This window comes from Mesoplodon bidens, assembly GCF_964165515.1.
Source record: "Mesoplodon bidens genome assembly, chromosome: 11".
In the NCBI taxonomy this organism is placed as follows: Eukaryota; Metazoa; Chordata; class Mammalia; order Artiodactyla; family Ziphiidae; genus Mesoplodon; species Mesoplodon bidens.
Genome location: NC_138167.1, coordinates 36,858,908 through 36,881,438, shown reverse-complemented (window position 1 = coordinate 36,881,438; position 22,531 = coordinate 36,858,908). Strand labels below are relative to the sequence as shown.

General features: G+C 43.8%; 1 protein-coding gene across 2 annotated transcripts in view; it reads right to left on the bottom strand.

Annotated features, from left to right (window-relative positions):
- PPM1H (protein phosphatase, Mg2+/Mn2+ dependent 1H) overlaps positions 1-22,531 on the bottom strand; it is a 270,221-nt gene that overhangs the window by 145,061 nt on the left and 102,629 nt on the right. For both annotated transcript variants that reach the window (XR_014017051.1, XM_081249010.1), the window contains exon 3: positions 2,455-2,799. Coding sequence is in view for 1 of the 2 variants with exons in the window: in XM_081249010.1 (XP_081105136.1) it covers positions 2,455-2,799 (345 nt within the window). In the remaining variant the exon portion in view is untranslated. The remainder of the gene's footprint in view (positions 1-2,454; positions 2,800-22,531) is intronic.

Sequence of the window (22,531 nt, the reverse complement as noted above, 5' to 3'; positions counted from 1 at the left end):
GAAGAAGCTATAGGGTGGGGTGGATTAGAAAAGAACAGAATGGCTTAAGGCCCAAAATTCACATTATGGCACAGCAAGTCATCCACAGGCTGGTTACAGATGGCCCCTCCAAGTCACCTTACAGCATCCCTACCCTTGAAATCTGCATCTAACCACGGTGGACGTCAGCTTGCTGCCTTTGGCCCATCTGGATTCTCTCCGTGATGTGGGTCTTCACACAAACGCTTGTCTCTGCCCAGAGCACTCTCCCAGCTCCCACGTTCTGTCTGCTTTCTTCTTACTCTCTGACAGCATTGCTTCTCCACGGAATCCTACTTCATCTCTTTATCAGGTTCCTACCTACTCTGCATTTCTCCTCTCGAGGCCCTTCCCATTTGTATTTTATCTGTTTAATATCTGTCTTTGCCTAATTTCTTCCATGCTCTTTTCCCAGTTAGGCCTGGCCTATAGTTAGTTCTCAACAAATATTTATGGATTGAATGAATTACACAGGAAAGTGAAGTGATCTTTTCGCTGGCAACCAAGTGTCCAAGAAAAATTTCTGGTAATGAATCAGCTAGTGAAAAGTTTTTAAAAATTTAAAAAACAAGAATGGGGCTCTTTACTAAGTCCTTTTCTGAATGAGCCTCTCAAGTACAGTAGTTGCTAGGAACCCTGCACCATTAATGGGCAGAAACAGTCTGAGATCGGTGTGGAGGCTTGACTCAATGTGACACTGGCCTCTAGTGGATGAAGTGGAGAATACAGCAGTTCGAAGTAAAAGATACCTCAAAGTACTAGCAATTACCGAAGGAAATAAAAAAGCCAAAATTTCTTCTGCTTTTTTCACTTCTATCATGTCAGCTGACTTTTTCTCCCATTAGAGGCACGGTCCACTGTCAAATTATTACCTCAATTAAATATTTAGCTTTCTGAGCATCCATGTTTAGAAACAGCTATTCACATCAGAGCTTCCATGATAGAGGGAGATTTTTATACCAAGCCTAAGGAGGAGTCAATTTTACTACCTTGATTCCTTTTTTTCCTAAATAATCTTTTCTTGCTTCCTGGTGTTTTTCTTGGGATTGAAGGCTACCAGATACTCCTGAGATGGAGGTGCATTTTAAACCACCTGCTACTCAAAGGGTAAATATGTAACAAGGAGAGAAACGTTGGAACCAAAGAAGAAATTAGTTAAAGTGAGGAGAGACTGCAAATTAGAGGCATGAGTATAGGAACAATTTTTTGCCTTGTAAACAAATCAGATGACGCTGTTTAATATTATTTACTTTTCTCCTCTCATTAGCACTCAACCTGATATTGTGAGATCCTGGAATGTGCACGGTGTGTACATTCAATTCTGCAGAGATGCTTCTAGCTGCTCTTGCTCTACCTAAGAGCCTGTCATCTTTTTTTTTTTTTTTTTGCGGTACGCGGGCCTCTCACCACTGTGGCCTCTCCTGTCGCGGAGCACAGGCTCCGGACACGCAGGCTCAGCGGCCATGGCTCACGGGCCCAGCCGCTCCACAGCATGTGGAACCCTCCCGGACCGGGGCACGAACCCGCGTCCCCCGCATCGGCAGGCAGACTCCCAACCACTGCGCCACCAGGGAAGCCCTTGTCATCACTTTTTAATCTCCAGGTTTTAAGGACACTACTGCCCACTCACCTTACTCTAGTCCTTATAACATCCTTACATATCTCCTACTGTATCTGCATGCAGGATGCTGCTCAGGAGAGAAAATCTTTGGAACCCAAATAGTTGCCTCAGTATAAAGTGAGCTCAAGGGGGTGGCACAGAAGAGACCTTCTATGTGCATTCTCACTGGGCAGAGGGACAAGCAGGGGACACCGGGAGGGCAGCTTAGTGTGTTCTCAGGAGGGAGGCTGAATCCCTTGATCAGACATATTCAAATTTAAATGTACAAACAAATCCACGTTCCCAAGTAAAACAAATAATTCTTGGATACTGGCCCCTACTTGCTTTAAGCAGTGGGAACCACACTGTCAATCATGGGAAAATAGCTGTTCTCAGATTAGATCTGTACATCAAGGGTACTTCTGAGCACTTTACTAAAAGCTCCATTTCCCCAAACACCTGGAATTCGTACATACGTGTAAAACAGATGGCAACCGAGCTCACAGTTTCAATTAAGTTCCAATCCTACCAGCTGGCATCCATAAGAGTTGGCAGAAAGAGAAGCAATACGCATCCATTTAATAAACCTATCACCTCATGCACTCTCTCTCTTCCATCTTCTTTTACACCTTTGCCAGCACTGGATGCTGGAACTCTCTGGCTGCCCACTTCTTTTGAGAATGGAAGCCCTGCTGTAAAAGGAGAAGACGGAGGGGACCATGCAGCAAGTGGACAGGTCAGAGACATGCCCTTCCAGGGAACTTTCTAAGAAATAAGTAGGCGGCTTAAGTGACCACCCGGGCCCCTGCTGCCCTAGAGTCTTCAGTGATACCTACCATTTCCTTGAATGCACTTTCCAGAGCCCCGATGACGAGGCACTCGTGCGGGATCTTCTTCTCGGTGAAGAAGCGCGTGGGCGGGGTGCTGGGGGAGCCGGGGGCGCCCACCCCTCCGCGGAGCGAGGCTGCGCGGGTCAGAGTCCGGCTGTTCGCGGGTGTGTGGTCGGGCTCCTCGCCCAGGCAGGTGGGCGGCAGCACGGCCGAGTTCTTCAGGATCTCCACGATGTCCTGCAGCTGCTCCATGACGTGGTGCTGCAGCAGGCGGGATGCCACCACAGCAGCCCCGGACCCCGCGTGACCGTCAAACAGCGACCAGTAGTGGCAGGAAACGCCTTCTGATTCCTGCGGGAGGAGGGTGACAAAGAAGAGTGAGAAATGCAGTGGCCACTGCCCCCAGGCTGAGGGCGCGACACCTCCGAGGTTCAGTGCATCCATCTGGTTGTCTGTCTGCAAACAACGGGCGGTCAAAACCGAGCAAAACACTTAGGGAAGGGTCCTCAGATTCATCGCTGCTGTTACCACCATCCCAGGGAGAAAGTGGTCCCTGCCTGTCCACCCAGGGCAGGAGTCCAAGTCACCACCCGCTCAGCTGGGGTGAGACCTACTTTAATTTGATGTGCAAAAGTGAGAGGTAAAACTCCATGCAAACAGGTAGGTCTTTACAGTTTTAACAGCTAACCCCTCACCTCCCTTCTGCTGCAACCCCCGAGCAGGTTTGACCTGGAGTCTTTGGAAGAAGTTAGGTCTTTTTTACAGACTCTTCAAGGGGAGATAAGTAGACCCATTTTCCCCTCATAGGGCTTTTACACTCTCAGATAATTGCCCCATCTGCTTATGTCTACATCCTGAATTTGTAGAACATGTTTTTCCCTTGAACACCCAGTCTAGTCCACCCTTCACAAGATACAGTCAATTCAAATCTCCTCTTCATGTTTCCTACTCCCCTCAGTTTTCCAGCTGTCACTCAGCATCTTGGCTTCCTCTTCCTACCCTAAAGCTACGTGCAAGCCCATGTTCCCTCATCTACCACAGACCTTGTACCTACTGGTTGATTTTGAGACTATTTCAAGATGAACACTTTTAAAAACCATGTTTGAATCACATATGCCTAAGATCTTAGCTATAGGGAGAGGGGAAAAAAAAGCAGCTCAATTATGGTGTAGCTAGAGGGATAAGATATTAAATACTGAGATTCAATAGGTAAGGTGCATATAACATCCACTACTGACAACTAGGCTTATCTAGCCTGCAACAATAAATGTTGAATTCTTTTTTTTAGTTGAAGTCATTATATAAAGTTCTTTTGGTCTATCTTACTTTTTTAATTGAAGGTATTTGACCTATAACATTGTATAAATGTAAGGTATACAACATGCTTATTTGATACATTTATATATTGCGATATAGTTGCCATCATAGCAATAGCTAGCATCTCTATAATTGTGTTTTTTTTGTGGTTAGAATAATTAAGATCTAATCTCCTATCAAGTTTGATTATTATAACACAATATTGTTGTCTATGTTCACTGTACTGTGCATTATATCTCTAGGACTTTTTAACTACTCCTTGCAAGTTTGTACTTTTACCCAACATCTCTCCTTATCCCCCCCACCCTCCAGTCCCTGGTAACCACCATTTTGGTCCATCTTAGAATGATGCTGGAAGATACTGTGTACTTAGGGTGACATATGCCATTACTCTATTTGTGCCCTTTAAAACTTTGTTTTTACTCGATTTTGTGCTAGATGCTTAGAGATAAAATAGTCTTTTTTTTTTTTTGTCAACAAATATTTACTGAGCACTCTTTCTGTGACAGGCACAGAAGTAGGCAGTGGGGATGAAAGACTAGATGAAAGATATAGAGACAGGGTCTGATTTTAAGAATCCAGTGGAGGAGACAGACACTGATCAAATAATCACACAAGTAAATGTAAGATCATAATTCTGGTGAGGTGACAAAGTGCTGTGAGGCTAGCCTGCAAAGGGGGCATATTGGAGGAGGCTTCCTGAGGACATGAGGACCAGGCTGAGGACCACTGGAAATTCACAAGATAAGGAGGGGAAAGGAGAGAACACCAGGCAGCAGCAACAGCAGGTGCAAAGGCTCCATGGTAGAAGGTGTGTGATGGTCAAGAGGAGACTGGACCATGGCCATGTGGCTGAATAGGGAACAGAGGCGGGAAAGGAGGGAGATGACATGAGACTGGAGAAGGAGGTAGTAGTTGGACCACTCAGTCCTTCCAGGACACATGAAGGATCTTGGCTTTAGCTTAAGAGTAACAGAAAGCGGGCTTCCCTGGTGGTGCAGTGGTTGGGGGTCTGCCTGCTAATGCAGGGGACACGGGTTCGAGCCCTGGTCTGGGAGGATCCCACATGCCACGGAGCGACTAGGCCCGTGAGCCACAGCTACTGAGCCTGCGCGTCTGGAGCCTGTGCTCCGCAACAGGAGAGGCCGCGATAGTGAGAGGCCCGCGCACCGCGATGAAGAGTGGCCCCCGCTTGCCGCAGCTGGGGAAAGCCCTCGCACAGAAACGAAGACCCAACACAGCAAAAATAAATAAATAAATTACTAAAAAAAATAAAGAGCCCTTTTCCAGTTAAAAAAAAAAAAGAGTAACAGAAAGCATCTGACTGAAGTGGGAATTAGAAAATTGATTTGTATTTTTAAAAGATTTGTATTTTTAAAAGATCATTTGTATTTTTATTTGTATTTTTAAAAGATCATTCAAGCTAAAGGTGAGAAGATGGCGGTGGGAAGACGCGGAATTCGCATCACCCCACAACTGCCGGATGCTGGTAGGGGACCCTGATGCCCAAGGAGATGGGAAGAACACCCAATCGAACCGGTAGGACATGGGGGGACTGAAGGGGGAGGAGAAGTGGAGGCTGGACAGGACTGGTGCCCCTGAGGTGTGTCTGAGAGCAGGGAGGGGGTTCTGGGAACCATCCAGTGCCTGGAGGGACCCTCAGGGGCTTGGATCAGGGCGGAGCGCGCCAGCGTTTCCCCTGCCCAACTGGCTGGGGAAGTCTGCCCAGCTCTCAGGCCGGGTCCTATGCCCTCAGAAGTCCCCTCTGGACCGGGTTGGTCCTGGGGGCATAGCAGAGAGTCTGGGAGAGAACAGGAGAGGCAGTAGGGAGGGGCCCTCTGGGACCCAAGGAGCAGGAGAGGAGCAGAGGACGTGTGCCCCACCCACTTGGGCCCAGGGAGGCTGCTGAGCTCCTAGGCTGGTCCCCCGGCCCTCCAGGGCCCCTCCAGGCCGCATAGGCCCTGGGGGCATAGGAGGGAGGCCAGGAAGACCAGGAGAGGTAGGTGGGAGGGGACCTCTGGGACCAGAGGAGCAGGAGAGGAGGGCGTCTGCCCCACCCACTCGAGCCCAGGAAGCCTGCTGGGCTCCCAGGTGAGGTCCCCTGCCCTCTGAGACCAGAGGCAGGAGGCAAGCCTGGGCCCCTTCTGTTGAGGCTAAGCCCCACCCCCCACAGTTCCCAGGGCCTTTTCCAGCCCTGTGGGTCCTAAGCATAGGCCCCACCTACCACCCAAATCCCTCCCTTGCTTAGGCCCCGCCCTCCACAGTCAAGAGCTTTTCCACCTCATTTTTTTTTTCTCCTCCTCTTTCTTATTACTGTGGTTCTGTTTTACCTTCTGGTTGTTATTTCATCTACATTTTTATTTTTATATTTTTTCTAACATATCTGTTAGTTTCCTCATCTAATTTTATTTTTTACTTTGTTATTGTTCTCCTTTTTTTTTTTCTTTTTTGCCACCCTGTGCAGCTTGCAGCATCTTGGTTCATGAGCCGGGGGTTGGGCCAAAGCTCCTGCGGTGGGAGCTCTAAGTCTGAACCACTGGACTAACAGAGAACTTAAGACCCCAGGGAATATTCATCGGAGTGAGGTCTCCCAGAGGTCCTCATCTCAGAACCAGGACCCAGCTCTAACCAACAGCCTACAAACTCCAGTGTTGGAAGCCTCAGGCCCAAGAACCAGTAAGATAGGAACACAATCCCACTCATTAAAAAATGGAAAAAAAAAAAGAGAGACAGCAAAAACATATGTCACAGTTGAAGGAGCAAGGTAAAAACCTATAAGACCAAATAAATGAAGAGGAAATACGCAATCTACCTGAAAAAGAATTCAGAGTAATGATAGTAAAGATGATCCAGAATCTTGGAAATAGAATGGAGAAAATACAAGAAACGTTTAACAAGGACCTAGGAGAACTAAAGAACAAACAAACAGAGATGAACCACAGAATAACTGAAATGAAAAACACACTAAAAGGAATCAATAACAGAATAACTGGGGCAGAAGAACAAATAAGGGACCTGGCAGACAAAATGGTGGAAATAACTGCCGAGGAGCAGAATAAAGAAAAAAGAATGAAAAGAATTGAAGACAATCTCAGAGACCTATGGGACACTAAGTGCACCAACATTTGAATTATAGGGGTCCCAGAAGAAGAAGAGAAAAAAAGGGTCTGAGAACCTGCTGTATAGAAAAATTTAAATATAAATTAAAAAAAAAGAAAAAGAAAGAGTCTGAGAAAATATTTGAACAGATTACAGTGGAAAACTTCCCTAACATGGCAAAAGAAATAGTCACCCAAGTCCAGGAAGCACAGACAGTCCCATACAGGGTAAAACACACCAACACACATATTAATCAAACTAACAAAAATTAAATTCAAAGAGAAAATATTAAAAGCAGCAAGGGAAAAACAAAAAATAACATACAAAGGAATCCCCATAAGGTTATCAGCTGATTTTTCAGCAGAAACTCTGCAGGCCAGAAGGGAGTGGCAGGATATACTTAAAGTGATGAAAGAGAAAAACCTACACCCAAGATTACTCTGCCCAGCAAGGATCTCATTCAGATTTGATGGAGAAATCAAAAGCTTTTCAGACAAGCAAAAGCTAAGAAAATTCAGCACCACCAAACCAGACTTACAATAAATGCTAAAGAATTTTCTCTAGGCAGGAAACACAAGAGAAGAAAAAGACCCACAAAAAAAACCCCAAAACAATTAAGAAAATGGTAATATGAACATACATACCTTGAATGTAAATGGATTAAATGCCCCAACCAAAAGACACAGACTGGCTGAATGGACACAAAAACAAGACCCATATATATGCTGTCTACAAGAAACCCACTTCAGACCTAGGGACACATACAGACTGAAAGGGAAGAGATGGAAAAAGATATTCCATGCAAATGGAAATCAAAAGAAAGCTGGAGTAGCAATACTTGTATCAGATAAAATAGACTTTAAAATAAAGACTGTTGCAAGAGATAAGGGAGGACACTACACAGTGATCAAGGGATCAATCCAAGAAGAAGATATAACAATTATAAATGTTTATGCACCCAACATAGGAGCACCGCAATACATAAGGCAAATGCTAACAACCATGAAAGGGGGAATCAACAGTAACACAATAATAGTAGGGGATATTAACACCCCACTTACACCAATGGACAGATCATCCAAACAGAAAATAAACAAGGAAACACAAGCTTTAAATGACACAATAGACCAGACAGATTTAATTGATATTTATAGAATATTCCACCCAAAAGTGGCAGAGTACACTTTCTTCTCAAGCGCACATGGAACATTCTCCAGGATAGATCACATCTTGGGTCACAAATCAAGCCTCAGAAAATTTAAGAAAATTGAAATCATATCCAGCATCTTTTCTGACCACAACGCTATGAGACTGGAAATCAGTTATAGGAAAAAAACTGTAAAAACCACAAATACATGGAGCCTAAACAGTGCACTACTAAATAACCAAGAGATCACTGAAGAAATCAAAGAAGAAATAAAAAAATACATAGAAACAAATGACAACGAGAACTCAATGACCTAAAACCTATGGGATGCAGCAAAAGCAGTTCTAAGATGGAAGCTATAGCAATTCAATCTCACCTCAAGAAACAAGAAAAATCTCAAATAAACAATCTAACACTACACCTAAAGCAACTAGAGAAAGAGAACAAAGAAAACCCAAAGTTAGAAGGAAATAAATCATTAAGATCAGAGCAGAAATAAACAAAATAGAAATGAAGAAAACAATAGCAAAGATCAATAATACTAAAAGCTGGTTCTTTGAGAAAATAAACAAAATTGACAAACCCTTACCCAGACTCATCAAGAAAAAAAGGGAGAGGACATAAACCAATAAAATTAGAAATGAAAAAGGAGACATCACAACTGACACCACAGAAATACAAAGGATTATAAGAGACTACTACAAACAACTATATGCCAATAAAATGGACAACCACGAACAAATGGACAAATTCTTTGAAAGGTACAATTTTCCAAGATGGAACTAGGAAAAATTAGAAAATATAAACAGACCTATCACAAGTAATGAAATTGAAACTGTAAGTAAACATCTTCCAACAAACAAAGGTCCAGGACCAGATGGCTTCACAGGCGAATTCTAACAAACATTTAGAGAAGAGCTAACACCGATCCTTCTCAAACTCTTCCAAAAAACTGCAGAGGGAGGAACACTCCCAAATTCATTCTACAAAGCCACCACCACCCTGATAATAAAACCAGATAAAGATATCACACAAAAAAAGAAAATTATAGACCAATATCACTTATGAACATAGATGCCAAAATCCTGAATAAAATACTTGCAAACAGAATCCAACAATATATTAAAAGAATCATACACCATGATCAAGTGGGATTCATCCCAGGGATGCAAAGATTCTTCAATATGCACAAATCAATCAATGTGATATACCATGTTAACAAATTAAGGAATAAAAACCATATGATCATCTCAAAGGATGCAGAAAAAGCTTTTGACAAAATTCAACACCCATTTATGATAAAAACTCTCCAGAAAATGGGCATAGAGGGAACCTACCTCAACATAATAAAGACCATATGTGACAAACCCACAACAAGCATCATTCTCAATGGTGAAAAACTGAAAGCATTTCCACTAATATCAGGAACAAGACAAGGACATCCACTCTCGCCACTCTTATCCAACATAGTTTTGGAAGTCCTAGCCACAGCAATCAGAGAAGAAAAAGAAATAAAAGGAATACAAATTGGAACAGAAAAAGTAAAACTGTCACTGTTTGCAGATGACATGATACTATACACAGAAAATCCTAAAGATGCAACCAAAAAACTACTAGAACTAATCAATGAATTTGGTAAGGTTGCAGGATACAAAATTAATGCACAGAAATCTCTGGCATTCCTATACACTAACAAGGAAAAATCAGAAAGAGAAATTAATGAAACAATCCCATTTGCCATCGCAACAAAAAGAATAAAATACCTAGGAATAAACCTACCTAAGGAGGAGAAAGACCTGTACTCAGAAAATTATAAAACACTGATGAAATACATCAAAGATGACACAAACAGATGGAGAAATATACCATGCTCTTTGACTGGAAGAATCAATATTGTGAAAATGACTATACTACCCAAAGCAATCTACAGATTCAATGCAATCCCTATCAAACTACCAATGGCGTTCTTCACAGAATTAGAACAAAAATTTTACAATTCGTATGGAAACACAAAAGACCTCAAATAGCCAAAGCAAACTTGAGCAAGAAAAATGGAGCTGGACAAATCAAGCTCGCTGACTTCAAACTATATTACAAAGTTACAGTAATCAAGACACTATGGTAGTGGCACAAAAACAGAAATATAGATCAATGGTACGGGATAGAAAGCCCAGAGATAAACCCACGCACATATGGTCACCTAATTATGACAACGGAGGCAGGAACAATGGAGAAAAGACAGTCTCTTTAATAAGTGGTGCTGGGAAAACTGGACAGCTACATGTAAAAGGATGAAATTAGAACACTCCCTAACACCATACACAGAATAAACTCAAAATGGATTAAAGACCTAAATATAAGACAGGACACTATAAAACTCTTAGAGGAAAACACAGGAAAAACACTCTTTGACATAAACCACAGCAAGATCTTTTCTGACCCATCTCCCAGAGTAATGGAAATAAAAATGAAAATAAACAAATGGGACCTAATTAACTTTAAAGCTTTTGCACAGCAAAGGAAACCATAAACAAGACGAAAAGACAACCCTCAGAATGGGAGAAAATATTTGCAAATTAAACAACAGACAAAGGGTTAATCTCCAAAATATACAAACAACTCACGGAGCGAGCTCAATACCAAAAAAAACAAACAATTCAATTAAAAAATGGACAGAGGACCTAAATAGACATTTCACCAGAGAAGACATACAGATGGCCAAGAGGCACATGAAAAGATGCTCAACATCACTAATTATCAGAGAAATGCAAATCAAAGCTACAATGAAAATGGTCAGAATGGCCATTATCAAAAAATGTATAAACAATAAATGCTGGAAAGGGTGTGCTGAAAAGGGAACCCTCCTGCACTGTTGGTGGGAATGTAAATTGATACAGCCACTATGGAGAACAGTATGGAGGTTCCTTAAAAAACTAAAACTAGAAATACCATATGATCCAGCAATCCCACTACTGGGCATATACCCTGAGAAAATCGTAATTCAAAAAGAGTCATGTACCGGGCTTCCCTGGTGGCACAGTGGTTGAGAGTCCGCCTGCCGATGCAGGGGACATGGGTTTGTGCCCCGGTCCAGGAAGATCCCACATGTCGCGGAGCGGCTGGGCCCGTGAGCCATGGCCGCTGAGCCTGCGCGTCCGGAGCCTGTGCTCCACAACGGGAGAGGCCACAACAGTGAGAGGCCCGCGTACCACAAAAACAAACAAACAAACAAACAAGAGTCATGTACCACAATGTTCCTTGCAGCTCTATTTACAACAGCCAGGACATGGAAGCAACCTAAGTGTCCATCGACAGATGAATGGATAAAGAAGATGTGGTACATATATACAATGGAATATTGCTCAACCATAAAAGGAAAGGAAACTGAGTTATTTGTAGTGAGGTGGATGGACCTAGAGTCTGTCATACAGAGTGAAGTAAGTCAGAAAGAGGAAAACAAATTCCGTATACTAACAGTTATATATGGAATCTAAAAAAAAAAAAAAAAAAAAGGTACTGATGAACCTAGTTGCAGGGCAGGAATAAAGAGGTAGACATAGAAAATGGACTTGAGGACACGGGGTGGGAGGGGGAAGCTGGGGCAAAGTGAGAGTAGCATTGACATATATACACTACTGAATGTCAAATAGATAGCTAGTGGGAAGTAGCCGCATAGCACAGGGAGATCAGCTCAGTGCTTTGTGACCACCTAGAGGGGTGGGATAGGGAGGGTGGGAGGGAGGCTCAAGTGGGAGGGGATATGGGGATATATGTATGCATATGGCTGATTCACTTTGTTGCACAACAGAAGCTAACACAGTATTGTGAAGCAATTATACTCCAATGAAGAGTAAAAAAAAAAAAGGTCATTCAAGCTACGCTGTGAGGATTAGGACGGAATAAAGGGTGAAAGTGAAGATGTCAGTTAGGAGGTAAATACCACCCTAATAAGACAATCAAATCCAGGCAGGAAGAAACACTTATGAATGACTAAAAGCACCATAAAGAGAAGGAACAAGCACATTATCTCAGAGGAAAGTTAAGTGGAAAAAACAATGACCGAAGGATTAGAAGACCAGGACTCAAATGGCATCTTCAGTACCAATCAGCTGAGTGGGAGAGAGAGCAAGGACAGGAAGGCAGTCCAGGCCCTGGACCCTGTCTGGGTCACTCTAGAGCTGGACGTCCCTGTTGCTTAACACCTCTGTGCCATGGTCTCCTAGGAACTAAAAGGCAGGTGATAGCTACCTTATGGCAGAGGGGTACTGGGAAGGTTAAGTGGTAATTTATGCCTAGTCAGTAGCTAAGTAACACATTTGGAGCAACTGGGCGTGTGTGTGTGTGTGTGTGCGTGTGTGCACCGCTGTGTGCGCGTGTGCGTGCGTGTGCATGGTGTGCGCGTGTGTATGTGCATGCGTGTGCGTGTGTGGCGTTGGGGGCACTGCTATCATTACCATTACAATATGATCTCAGGTAAGTTATTTTCTGGGCTTCAGTTCTTCACCAAAATGGCGGGGGTGAGGGAACTTCTTTAGAAGACTCTGATGCCTCTGCTAATCCTGCAAGTTCAATGTTTAAGAAGGATAGACCAGTGTGGGCTGGGGAAGTGGGGGAGAGGTGGACCTTGAAGACAGGACAAGTAGAATTTGGATGGATTGAGAGGTGATATGGCAGCCCAGGAGAGGAAAGCACCAGGAGGCTCAGGTGATGGGGCTGATTCTGGTAGATGCTCATCCAGGGTCTACCCTCCCTTCCTCCTCGCTACTGATTCTGTTTGGGCCAGCAACATATCCACTAAAAATACATCCCAGACTCCCTTGCAGCTCTGTGGGTCACACAGCCTCACTCTGGGCAATGAGCTGCAAGAAGAAGTGTCCTGGGTGGACACTTCCAGGAAACTTACAGATTTCTTGACAAAAAGGACAAATCAATGGGCCTGGTCGTTTCCCCTTTATCCTTCCCCCTTTCTTCCTGCCTGGGTCACAGTAGTAACTCCTGGAGGTAGCATAACCCTCTTGCCAAAAAGGCTGAAAGCTGCAGCCCAGGGTGTGGGGCAGGAGGTCAGAAGGAGCCTGAGCCCTTGAGGTCTGGCTCGGAATGCTGCACAGGCCCTGGACAAGCTGTCATATGGGCTTCATGACATTTCGATGAGCCACTGTTGTGAGATTCTGTAAAAAGAGCTGGGCACGTGGAGAAGCATGGGTACATAGTATCCTGGGACTTGGGGCATACGTGGCAGGAAGAAGGAGCCCACATAAGTAAGGCACAAGCACAGAAAAGAATCTGAAGTAGGTAGAAGTGGATATCCACTGGGAATAAACCTGAGCCCCCAAGAAAACGTTCTTAATTTAGGGCATCTGTGGATAGAATTCACATGAATGCATCTTTATTTCCACAGACCTCTGAAATTTGTCATTTCCCCATATTGTGAATGTAAGGCAACACCGCACAGCGGTATTAGCAGTATCTGTGACTTGGTCGCCAATAGAAATAGCATTGTCCGTCTGCACATTTTGAATTATCATTTATGCTCATCACTACTTTGCAAGGATTGCCAACCCCACCGCTAGCTCCTGTTACTTGCTGCATTAGTAAAGTACATATTGCCATATTACATCCCCACAAATAGGGAAAAGTGGCAAAAGGAAAGGATTCCTTGCTCATCACATCCAATTCCCCAAAGGGCCCACGGCCAGCTGAGTGAAACCTATGCACACAGTCCTTCTATACCTGATTAAATTAAAACCCAGCAAACACCTCTGAGGAAGCTGCAGCAGGGGCAGGCGAGGGATGGGAGAGCAGCAGTCATGTCCGTGTCTGGGCACAGATTCTATGACACCAAACTTTATCATGTTTCCAGAGTCGTGATTTGAATCAAAGAAGATCAAGCCCCATGAAATAACGAGCCACACCGCCATGGAATGCTACATTTTAAAAAAGCAACTCTGTAATTTTTCTGACAAGTAATCCAACCATTTCCTTCAACAACGCAGAGCATTCTGCAGCTACCGAAACCACCACCAGCTGACAAAATATCTGGGGAATTTTTAAACAGTCACGAGGCAGCTCGGTTGAGGGACTTCTGACGTGGGGCTCAGAAGGGCTCAACATTCTCCTTTTGAGAACACCTCTGCACGGTGCTATAAAGTCTGGGACAGCAAATTTTTTAAATGCAATTAATAATTTTCACAGCTAAAACTTGTAAGACATAATTTTTTCCACAAAGCAAGTTTCTTTCCACAAATCAAGTGTAGGCTGAAAAAATCCAGCACAGGTTGATGCAGGGGCCAAGCCCAGACTCGTTAAAAGCAGTGTCTCTGAAGGTGGCGCCCCACCATTCGTCTTCTTTAACGCTTCCCAGGGGGTTCTAACAAGCAGTCACAGTTGAGAACCCCTGGTCTAAAGGAAAGGGGGCTGCTAAGCCATCAGGAGACCTACATTCTAGTCCCAAATCTGCCATGGGTTCACTGTATGACCTTGGATGAGTCACTTACATCTCCCTAAACTGACCAGACCAGTGGTATCCAAACTGTGTTCCTTAGTTCTGAACAGGTACCTTAGGAAAGAGGAAGGTTAGTGGCTGCTGAAGTGATGAGCCCCTATGACTATTATTCCAACCAGAGCAGCACAGTTTCATCAGTTATAAACATCAAGGTTTTGCAAAAGACTTTGGATAAAAGAATTTGACAGTTTAAAGTAAAATTTTGAAAGCCTTGGAACTAGATAAAACCAAGCCCATCAAGAGATTTCAAAATCTTCACTGTCCTCCTATGGCAGAAACTTTAAGTGAGTGACACACTGCGTGGGGAAATAACGACAAAGCGGGCTCTCACCACACACTCAGATGCCAGCTCAGCTATTAGAGTCTAAAAGACCACAAAGGCACAGACACAGCCAGTTACGGGCCTAGAGCACCCTTCCCATCATTTGACAGGCGATATTCTAAATGCTTCACAAATATTCGCTCATTTAATCCTTACTACATTCCTATGAATAACCACCCTATGAGGTGTGGTTACTATCCCCGTTTTACAGGAGGAAAATGAGGGACGGAGAGGGTAACCAATCCAGGTTACCATCTCTTAAACGATGCAGCTGGGATCAGAGTCCACGCTCTATCACCCCCCACACTCCACCCAGCGCTGGAGGGAAAGCTTGCCCTGATGGACACCTGGCTCAGGAATGCACTTCTACACTCTGGAACCTGAGTTTTTCAAAAAAACACAAAATCTGATCACTGTCTTTTACCAGCCTAACAACCTGCCCTGCAGGCTGACTCCAGGCTATGAGCCCGGGTTTGCAGGCTCTGATTCTCTCTCCACATTCCACCTCTTACCCCAAATCCCACCCACACAAAACTACAATGCTTGCAGCTCACAGCAGACCACGACTATCCCTCCCGCTCCGCCTCCCCCCGACCTGTCTTTTAGTAATCACCTTAACTGTCACCTCCTCCTGGAAGCTCCCACTGCCCCGTGCCCACGCTGACTGCAGCATTCATCATATTGTCTGTGACTGTCTGTCCACGTGCTTGGGCAACGGTGGATTGAAAGAATCAATATTCTGCGAAAAGGGAGCTACTAATAGGCAATGTAGGTGAAAAGAGAAATATATATATATATATATATGGAGGCCCATGTGGACAGTGACCTGATTAAGGCCGACCTTGAGGGCTAGGCTCAGGTCCGGGTGAGGTTCTGGAGTCCAGCAAGGCAGACCAGGAGCCCCAGTTGGCTGCCTTGGGGCATGAGGAGTAATGAGATGCCTCTGCCCCTGAAAGTGCTGAGAGCCGGGCCGAGGGAGCACTGATGCGGACGCGTTCCACAGGTGCACCGCGAAAAGGAAGCACCAGAATTTAAGGGGCTCACAGAGGTCTGCCCTGAGGCAAAGAGGGCCTAGGTCAGGGTAGTACCACTGGGCCAGGAGAGAGGACTTCATGAGACATTTCAAGGAAAAATATGAGGTTGGGGTGAGCATATGGTGTTTGAAATGGGACCGAGACATTAACAGAGAATTCAGATCTACTTTTGAAAGTATCATGATCAAACAGGACGTGCCGTACATTTATTCTGAAATGGATACGAGGGCCCGATTCTCCCTCACCCTCTTCTTTACTCGAAACGGTGCCATCAGCTGCTTTCAGATAAGAGTGCATGGTTTGAGGCATAAAGTCAGATCCGACAAACTTGAGGAATGAACACCTCCTCAATGTCACACCAGCATCAAGGGACTACACTGATGTCAGGGGTCTGAGCTGGGAATAAGGCAGCTGGGGTTGGGGCTGAGAATCTACGAGGGAGGACTGAAAAATTCCAAGTTACATGAACGCAGTGCTTTTAAAGCATCGCAAATCTGCAATTTCATTGCAAATACACCTGTATTCCGTCATGGCATAGAACCTTCAGTCACCCCCTACTGCTCTTAAAGTACTTTTCCGTCTTCTAGATGCTCACATGGGCTCACGGGTTCTGCATGATCTAGTTGCTGCTCCTCTCTTGCTCCTGTCAGTGGTCAGGAATGTTCTCGTCCTCTCTCTTCTAACTCCGCCTCACCTGTAACACTATAAGTGTCATGTTTTTCTTCTGCCTTCATCTTTGGCCCTCCGCTTGGAGAACTGCTTATCCTTCAGTTTTCAGTGGAAGCATCACCTCTCCACCAAGCCTGCCTGGACCACCTCAGCCCCTGTACATCCCCTACAACAGTGTTTATCCCACTGGTGTGGAATTGCCAGACGTGTCTGTATCCGCCTACTCGGACACTCACGTGTGTCTCATTCACTATGGCATTCCAGGGCGTCCCTGGTATAGAACTACTCAGTAGCTACTAAAAAGCTCAATAACTACTAAATATACAAAGAAAGGAAGGGAGAAAATGTATTTTTTCATTCATATTTATTTTTTCAAAGCAATATAGCAGTTTAAGAAATAAGAATTTTGGGACTTCCCTGGTGGCGCAGTGGTTAAGAATCCGCCTGCCAGTGCAGGGGACACGGGTTCGAGCCCTGGTCCGGGAAGATCCCACATGCTGCGGAGCAACTAAGCCCATGTGCCACAACTACTGAGCCTGCGCTCTAGAGCCCGTGAGCCTCAACTACTGAGCCTGCACTCTGGAGCCTACGAGTCACAACTACTGAGCCCACGTGCCACAACTACTGAAGCCCGTGTGCCTAGAGCCCATGCTCTGCAACAAGAGAAGCCACCCAATGAGAAGCCCGGGAACCGCAACAAAGAGTAGCCCCCGCTGGCCGCAACTAGAGAAGAGCCCACGCACAGCAACAAAGACCCAAGGCAGCCAAAAATAAAAATAAATAAATAAATGAAAATTTAAAAAAAAAAAGTTTTCCAGTTGCATTCTAAGTTATTTCCTTTACAAAAAAAAAAAAGATAGCCTTCTACGTAATTTATAATACACACACATTCCCACCCCTTTTCAGGAATACATCTCCAATAAGACTAAGGAATATTCCAGAAGGTAACAAATTGGGAGTTTAAAGTTCATAGTTTCTCTTTTAGGATTTCACTAAAGTAGGCTCAATGTTATATCCTCCTTTCTCTAAAGTTCTAGAAACTGCTTTTTAATCATATTGCTTATTTTCTTTTTCCCATTTTCATGATCATATATCATGCCAGAACTTAGTAAGTTTTAAGTGAGAAGGGTTCCTTGGGCCTTTCAAGAAGTATAAGATTGCACCAAATAGAAATGTATCCACCGAACAATAAGCTAAAATAAGTTCGAAGGCAAGCAGCTTGTGTCCATGCAGCTTCAGTTGTAACTCCAGCACAGCTAAGCAAGGACGTCGAAAAGCCAGAGCCTCGGTTTTAGCCCTATTGAAACAGGAGCCACATCACATGCCCCTCAGCTCTGGGGGACCCACAGGCAAAACAGCCTTCGTGAGCCATGTAGGAGACAATGAGGCAGCCCCTCTTCCAGCATGCTGACAAAGAAGGGGAGATTCTAGAGAAAACCTCAAGTGTTTCCTGTGGAGCCCGACAGAGGTGTTGAGATGTCAGGTAGGAAACACAAAGAATATCGAAGAATGAGGTTTGACACACTGCTACCAGCTCAAAGAAACCAGGCTTTGCATCTCATACCCACCGCACAAGCGCTCACAGTTTGCAAGCCCGCTTCACCGCTCTCCCTTCCAGATGAGCCCTTTCCACAAGAGAGCACGCAAAGTCGAGGGGGAGCTTAAAACGCTCAGTCCGCGTGTAAGAGAACGTTAGAATTAGAAATTCTTTCATAGGGTTTCACTTAATGTGGAAGAAGAAAATTAACCTTGGCTAGTATTTCTCATACAGGCTGACACTGGCACCCTCACGGGGTCGGTAGGTCTCCAGGACATGATGGAGCATTGGTGCCCTGGCGCTTCTGTTAGCTCTGGCTTATTGCGACCTATTCCTGGGTACATGTGCTCCCAATGGAGTGGTCTTGCACATTATATTATGAAGTTTTTAACTCAATTATCCCTCACAAAATAGAGCACAGGTTTCTAAGAATCCCTGCAAAGAAACTGCTGATAGAAAACATGAGCAAAAAAGAACATGTCACACCTGGCACTTCCCACTCCAAGCAATGACAACTAGTCATATCTGACAATAATAATAACCATTCTAGCCAAAAGTATCTGATGTGCTCAAGGAGACAGTTGAAATATGGAATTATACTTGCTACTGTTAATGATGAACTGTGCCTTGAGATATAAGCTAATGGAAACAAGAAGTCTCTGCTCTTCGCAAGACAGTAAATGGGTTACTGCATGAAAAACACACAGAACAATGGCTGGCATATAATCAACACCATGTAACTGTTAGCTGTTATATTTTAAAATGTTGCCTTTTCATCTTTATTGTCTTTATATTATATTTTAAATCCTTAACATGTTTTTATAATTGTTAAATATATACTAGATGGATGTTCAGTAGTACGGCTATGTATCAATAAATGAACACATATATTAAGGGTATATACTCAAAAAAACTGTCTTTAACTGATGGCTTGGAGATGGCTACTCTAGAAAACAGCTGTCTTACAGGAAGAAGTGGTTTCATCCTCCGGGTTGCCTTCCCTGAAGACACGGGTTCACCGCTAATTTTACCCTCAACTTCCACTCCCTGTCCCAACCCACCAGGTATTCAGATAACCTGAGGACAGCATGAAAGGAATATCACAAATGTGCAAATCCCACTTTGAGTTAAATCCTTTGGTCAATTTTAGAAAAGGCTCAGTATGAACATGGTATGCACTTGCCTGCCTCCTTTCTTGCCCAAGAAGAGGGATTACTTATTTTCCATTAGGGAAACAGAGAGCGGACATACTCCTCTGATCCCCACTATAAGCTACTATATGACTTAATTTCCACCAAGTTTCTGGCCAGGCTTCAAGGTATCACAGCAAGGATGATGATGCAGAATTAGAGTATCTGTTTTTAGGCATTTCATCCAGAGAGCTTTCAACCACCAGTTCATGTGATCTCACAGCAACACAGTATGAGGCAGAAGAATAAATCAGCTGATGATGAAGCTGAGATGTGGAGAAACTTCGTGACAAGTCCTTCCTTGGGCCCACATTCTACTGCTGTCCACTTGGAATCATGCCCATACAGCAGAGGTAGTTTGTTTGTTCTTAACATACTTCTCTTTCTGACTAAATTATTCCAATATTTTGTTCCCTAATGAGAAAGATCTCTTATTCTCATATACGTAAAAGAGCACTGCTTCCTTCTCAGGATCTGATAATATTAAACACAGATTTCTTTGGTTCGATTCTTCCACTTCATGAGACAATAAGATGTGGGATAAGTATGTTTGGTTTTTGTTTTTAAATGGCAATTTAGTTCCATACATAAAAACACTATTAAATAAAAATTTCTGAGAGACGGGAAGTATAAAGTTGGTGATCGTTTTGGCTAAGTTGTGTTATGGTTTATGCTAGACTCAAAAATTAGCTCGGGAATGTTCGCAAACTATTATTCTATACCTCAAAAGCTTCTCCTTAAATTAGTTTACAGTAGAAACACAAGTAACGCGAAATAATATTGAAATGCAGCTGCAAACTCCACTGTTAGAATAACAACAGATAATATTAATTGAGCATTTACTACATGCCAAACACTATTCTAAGCATTTTTCATATTTTAAAAAAATTAATTAATTAATTAATTTTGGCTGCATTGGGTCTTCGTTGCTGTGCACAGGCTTTCTCTAGTTGCAGCGAGCGTGGGCTACTTTCCGTTGCGGTGCACGGGCTTCTCATTGCAGTGGCTTCTCTTGTTGCAGAGCACAGGCTCTTGGCACGCAGGTTTCAGCAGTTGTGGCATGCGGGCTCTAGAGTTGTGGTGTACAGGCTTAGTTGCTCCACGGCATGTGGGATCTTCCCGGACCAGGGCTCAAACCCATGTCCCCTGCATTGGCAGGCGGATTCTTAACCACTGCACCACCTGGGAAGTCCCACTTTTCATATTTTTAACTCATTTAATTCTAATAATCTTATGAAGTAGGAACTATTACCCCCAATTAGCAGATGAGGAAACTGAGGCATCGAGAGGTCATCTAACTTTCACAAGGTAACGTCTAGTGAGTGGCAGAGCTGGGATTCAAACTCAAGGCACTCATTTTTTTTTTTTTTTGCGGTATGCGGGCCTCTCACTGTTGTGGCCTCTCCCATTGCGGAGCACAGGCTCCGGACGCGCAGGCTCAGCGGACATGGCTCACGGGCCCAGCCGCTCCGCGGCATGTGGGATCTTCCCAGACCGGGGCACGAACCGTGTCCCCTGCATCGGCAGGCGGACTCTCAACCACTGCGCCACCAGGGAAGCCCCAAGGCACTCATTATTGTTCAATCAGAAGGCTTTTTCTACTTGCCATGGTTTCAGGCAAACAATGGTCTTCAATAATTTAGCAAGAAAAAAATGGACTGTAAGGACAATAAGATGATGAACAATTTCATTTTCATTGTGTTCTTCACCTGAATCAGTCAGAGCTGTTATCCAGTTTCTGAGTCGCCGGGGAGACTGCTAAATAACTCCTCATTCAAAACAGAAATCCCAATGGAAATGAGAAAAATTTTAGCATCAAATTATATTGAAATTATACATCTCAACATTAGGAGTTGTTCTTCCTTCATTTCATACTTCTCCAAGGAGATTTTCCTGCCATATTTCCCAGCTGCTAAAGGATAAAGAGGCAGCATGTTACCAGTGTGTATAGGCTCGGAGGCCAGACCGCCTGGGTTGAACCCAAGCTCCACACTTTCCAGTTCTGTGCCTCAGTTTCCTCATTGGTAGAATAAAGATAAGAATAGTACATACTTATGTATTATGAGGTTAAAGGAATTAATATTGGCAAAGCATTAAGATCAGTGCTGTGTCTGGCACATGAATGCCGAATATTGGGTTTTAAAAAAAGAAGAAGAAAAGAAAAGAAAATCTCAAGAGCTTACTGCTCTTGCCAATGTTCTTCCCACCTAAAGCTCTGAGGAAATCAGATTACAAGTGAAACAAGGAGAAATTTCCATCTCAGCACCATTTATTTTCCTTTAGCCTTAAGATTTGCCACAGTGGGAAAATCTATTGAGGAACCAAGTTTGAGTTGCATTCTCAGCAACTATGTACATCTTGGTCAAACCTGGTCTTCAGAGTGAATCAACACTCACTGAGGAGAGAACTGTAAAGTTATTCTAACTGACATCAGCCTGAACAATTCCTAGCTGTAAAGTTAATCTTCTTAATCACTGGCAACAGTTCTAATCCCTGGAACTAAGAGATAAGAGTTTTGAGAGAAACCACTGCACGCCTGCTTCAAAAAATCTAAGTAGATAAATGGAAAGGCTATGTTTTTCTTGACATGCTCAGAACAAAGACCTTAGTTGAGAGGGAAAATTTAGAGTAATAAACACAATGAGAGAAATAAAAGGACGCTCCTATTGTTTTGTATAGCTGACATCGCTGCAGGAAGCAGACAGCCAAACGTGGCCAAATGCCCCAGAAGGGCTGCCACTATGGAACCACGGGAAACCTTCATTTAATGTTCTGGGGGCTGGTGGGGGGACTGAGTCCTTCTTACAGAAAACAGATAAAAAGAACAGCAAATCTTCACTCCAGAGAGTTGAAATCACCCCTTCTCATTTCCTTTTTACCTCTCCCCACCCCAATTTGATCCTATTTGCCTGGAATTCCCACAGTACTGCCCTATCCTCTGCTGAGAAAGATAATCAGCTTTCCTCTTCCCTGCTGATGAACTTGGCCGTGATGCGGACACAGCCATCTCCTGTTATTGTAATTAGACACTGAACTAACAGATACTGAAACCACATACTTTGATTTGTTTTGACTAAAACAACATAAGGGGGCTCTGAAGGAAATAAGACTTAGAATGAGTGTGTCCACAAGATCCGTCTTAAGCCAAAAATAATCTCTTTCAAAACAGGGAGTCAGATGTGGGCGGAGAATGTCCTGGTTATTGCCACAATGCCCTATCTCCCACCCACACATCTTACATAAGATCATCTTAATACTAAGGTTAT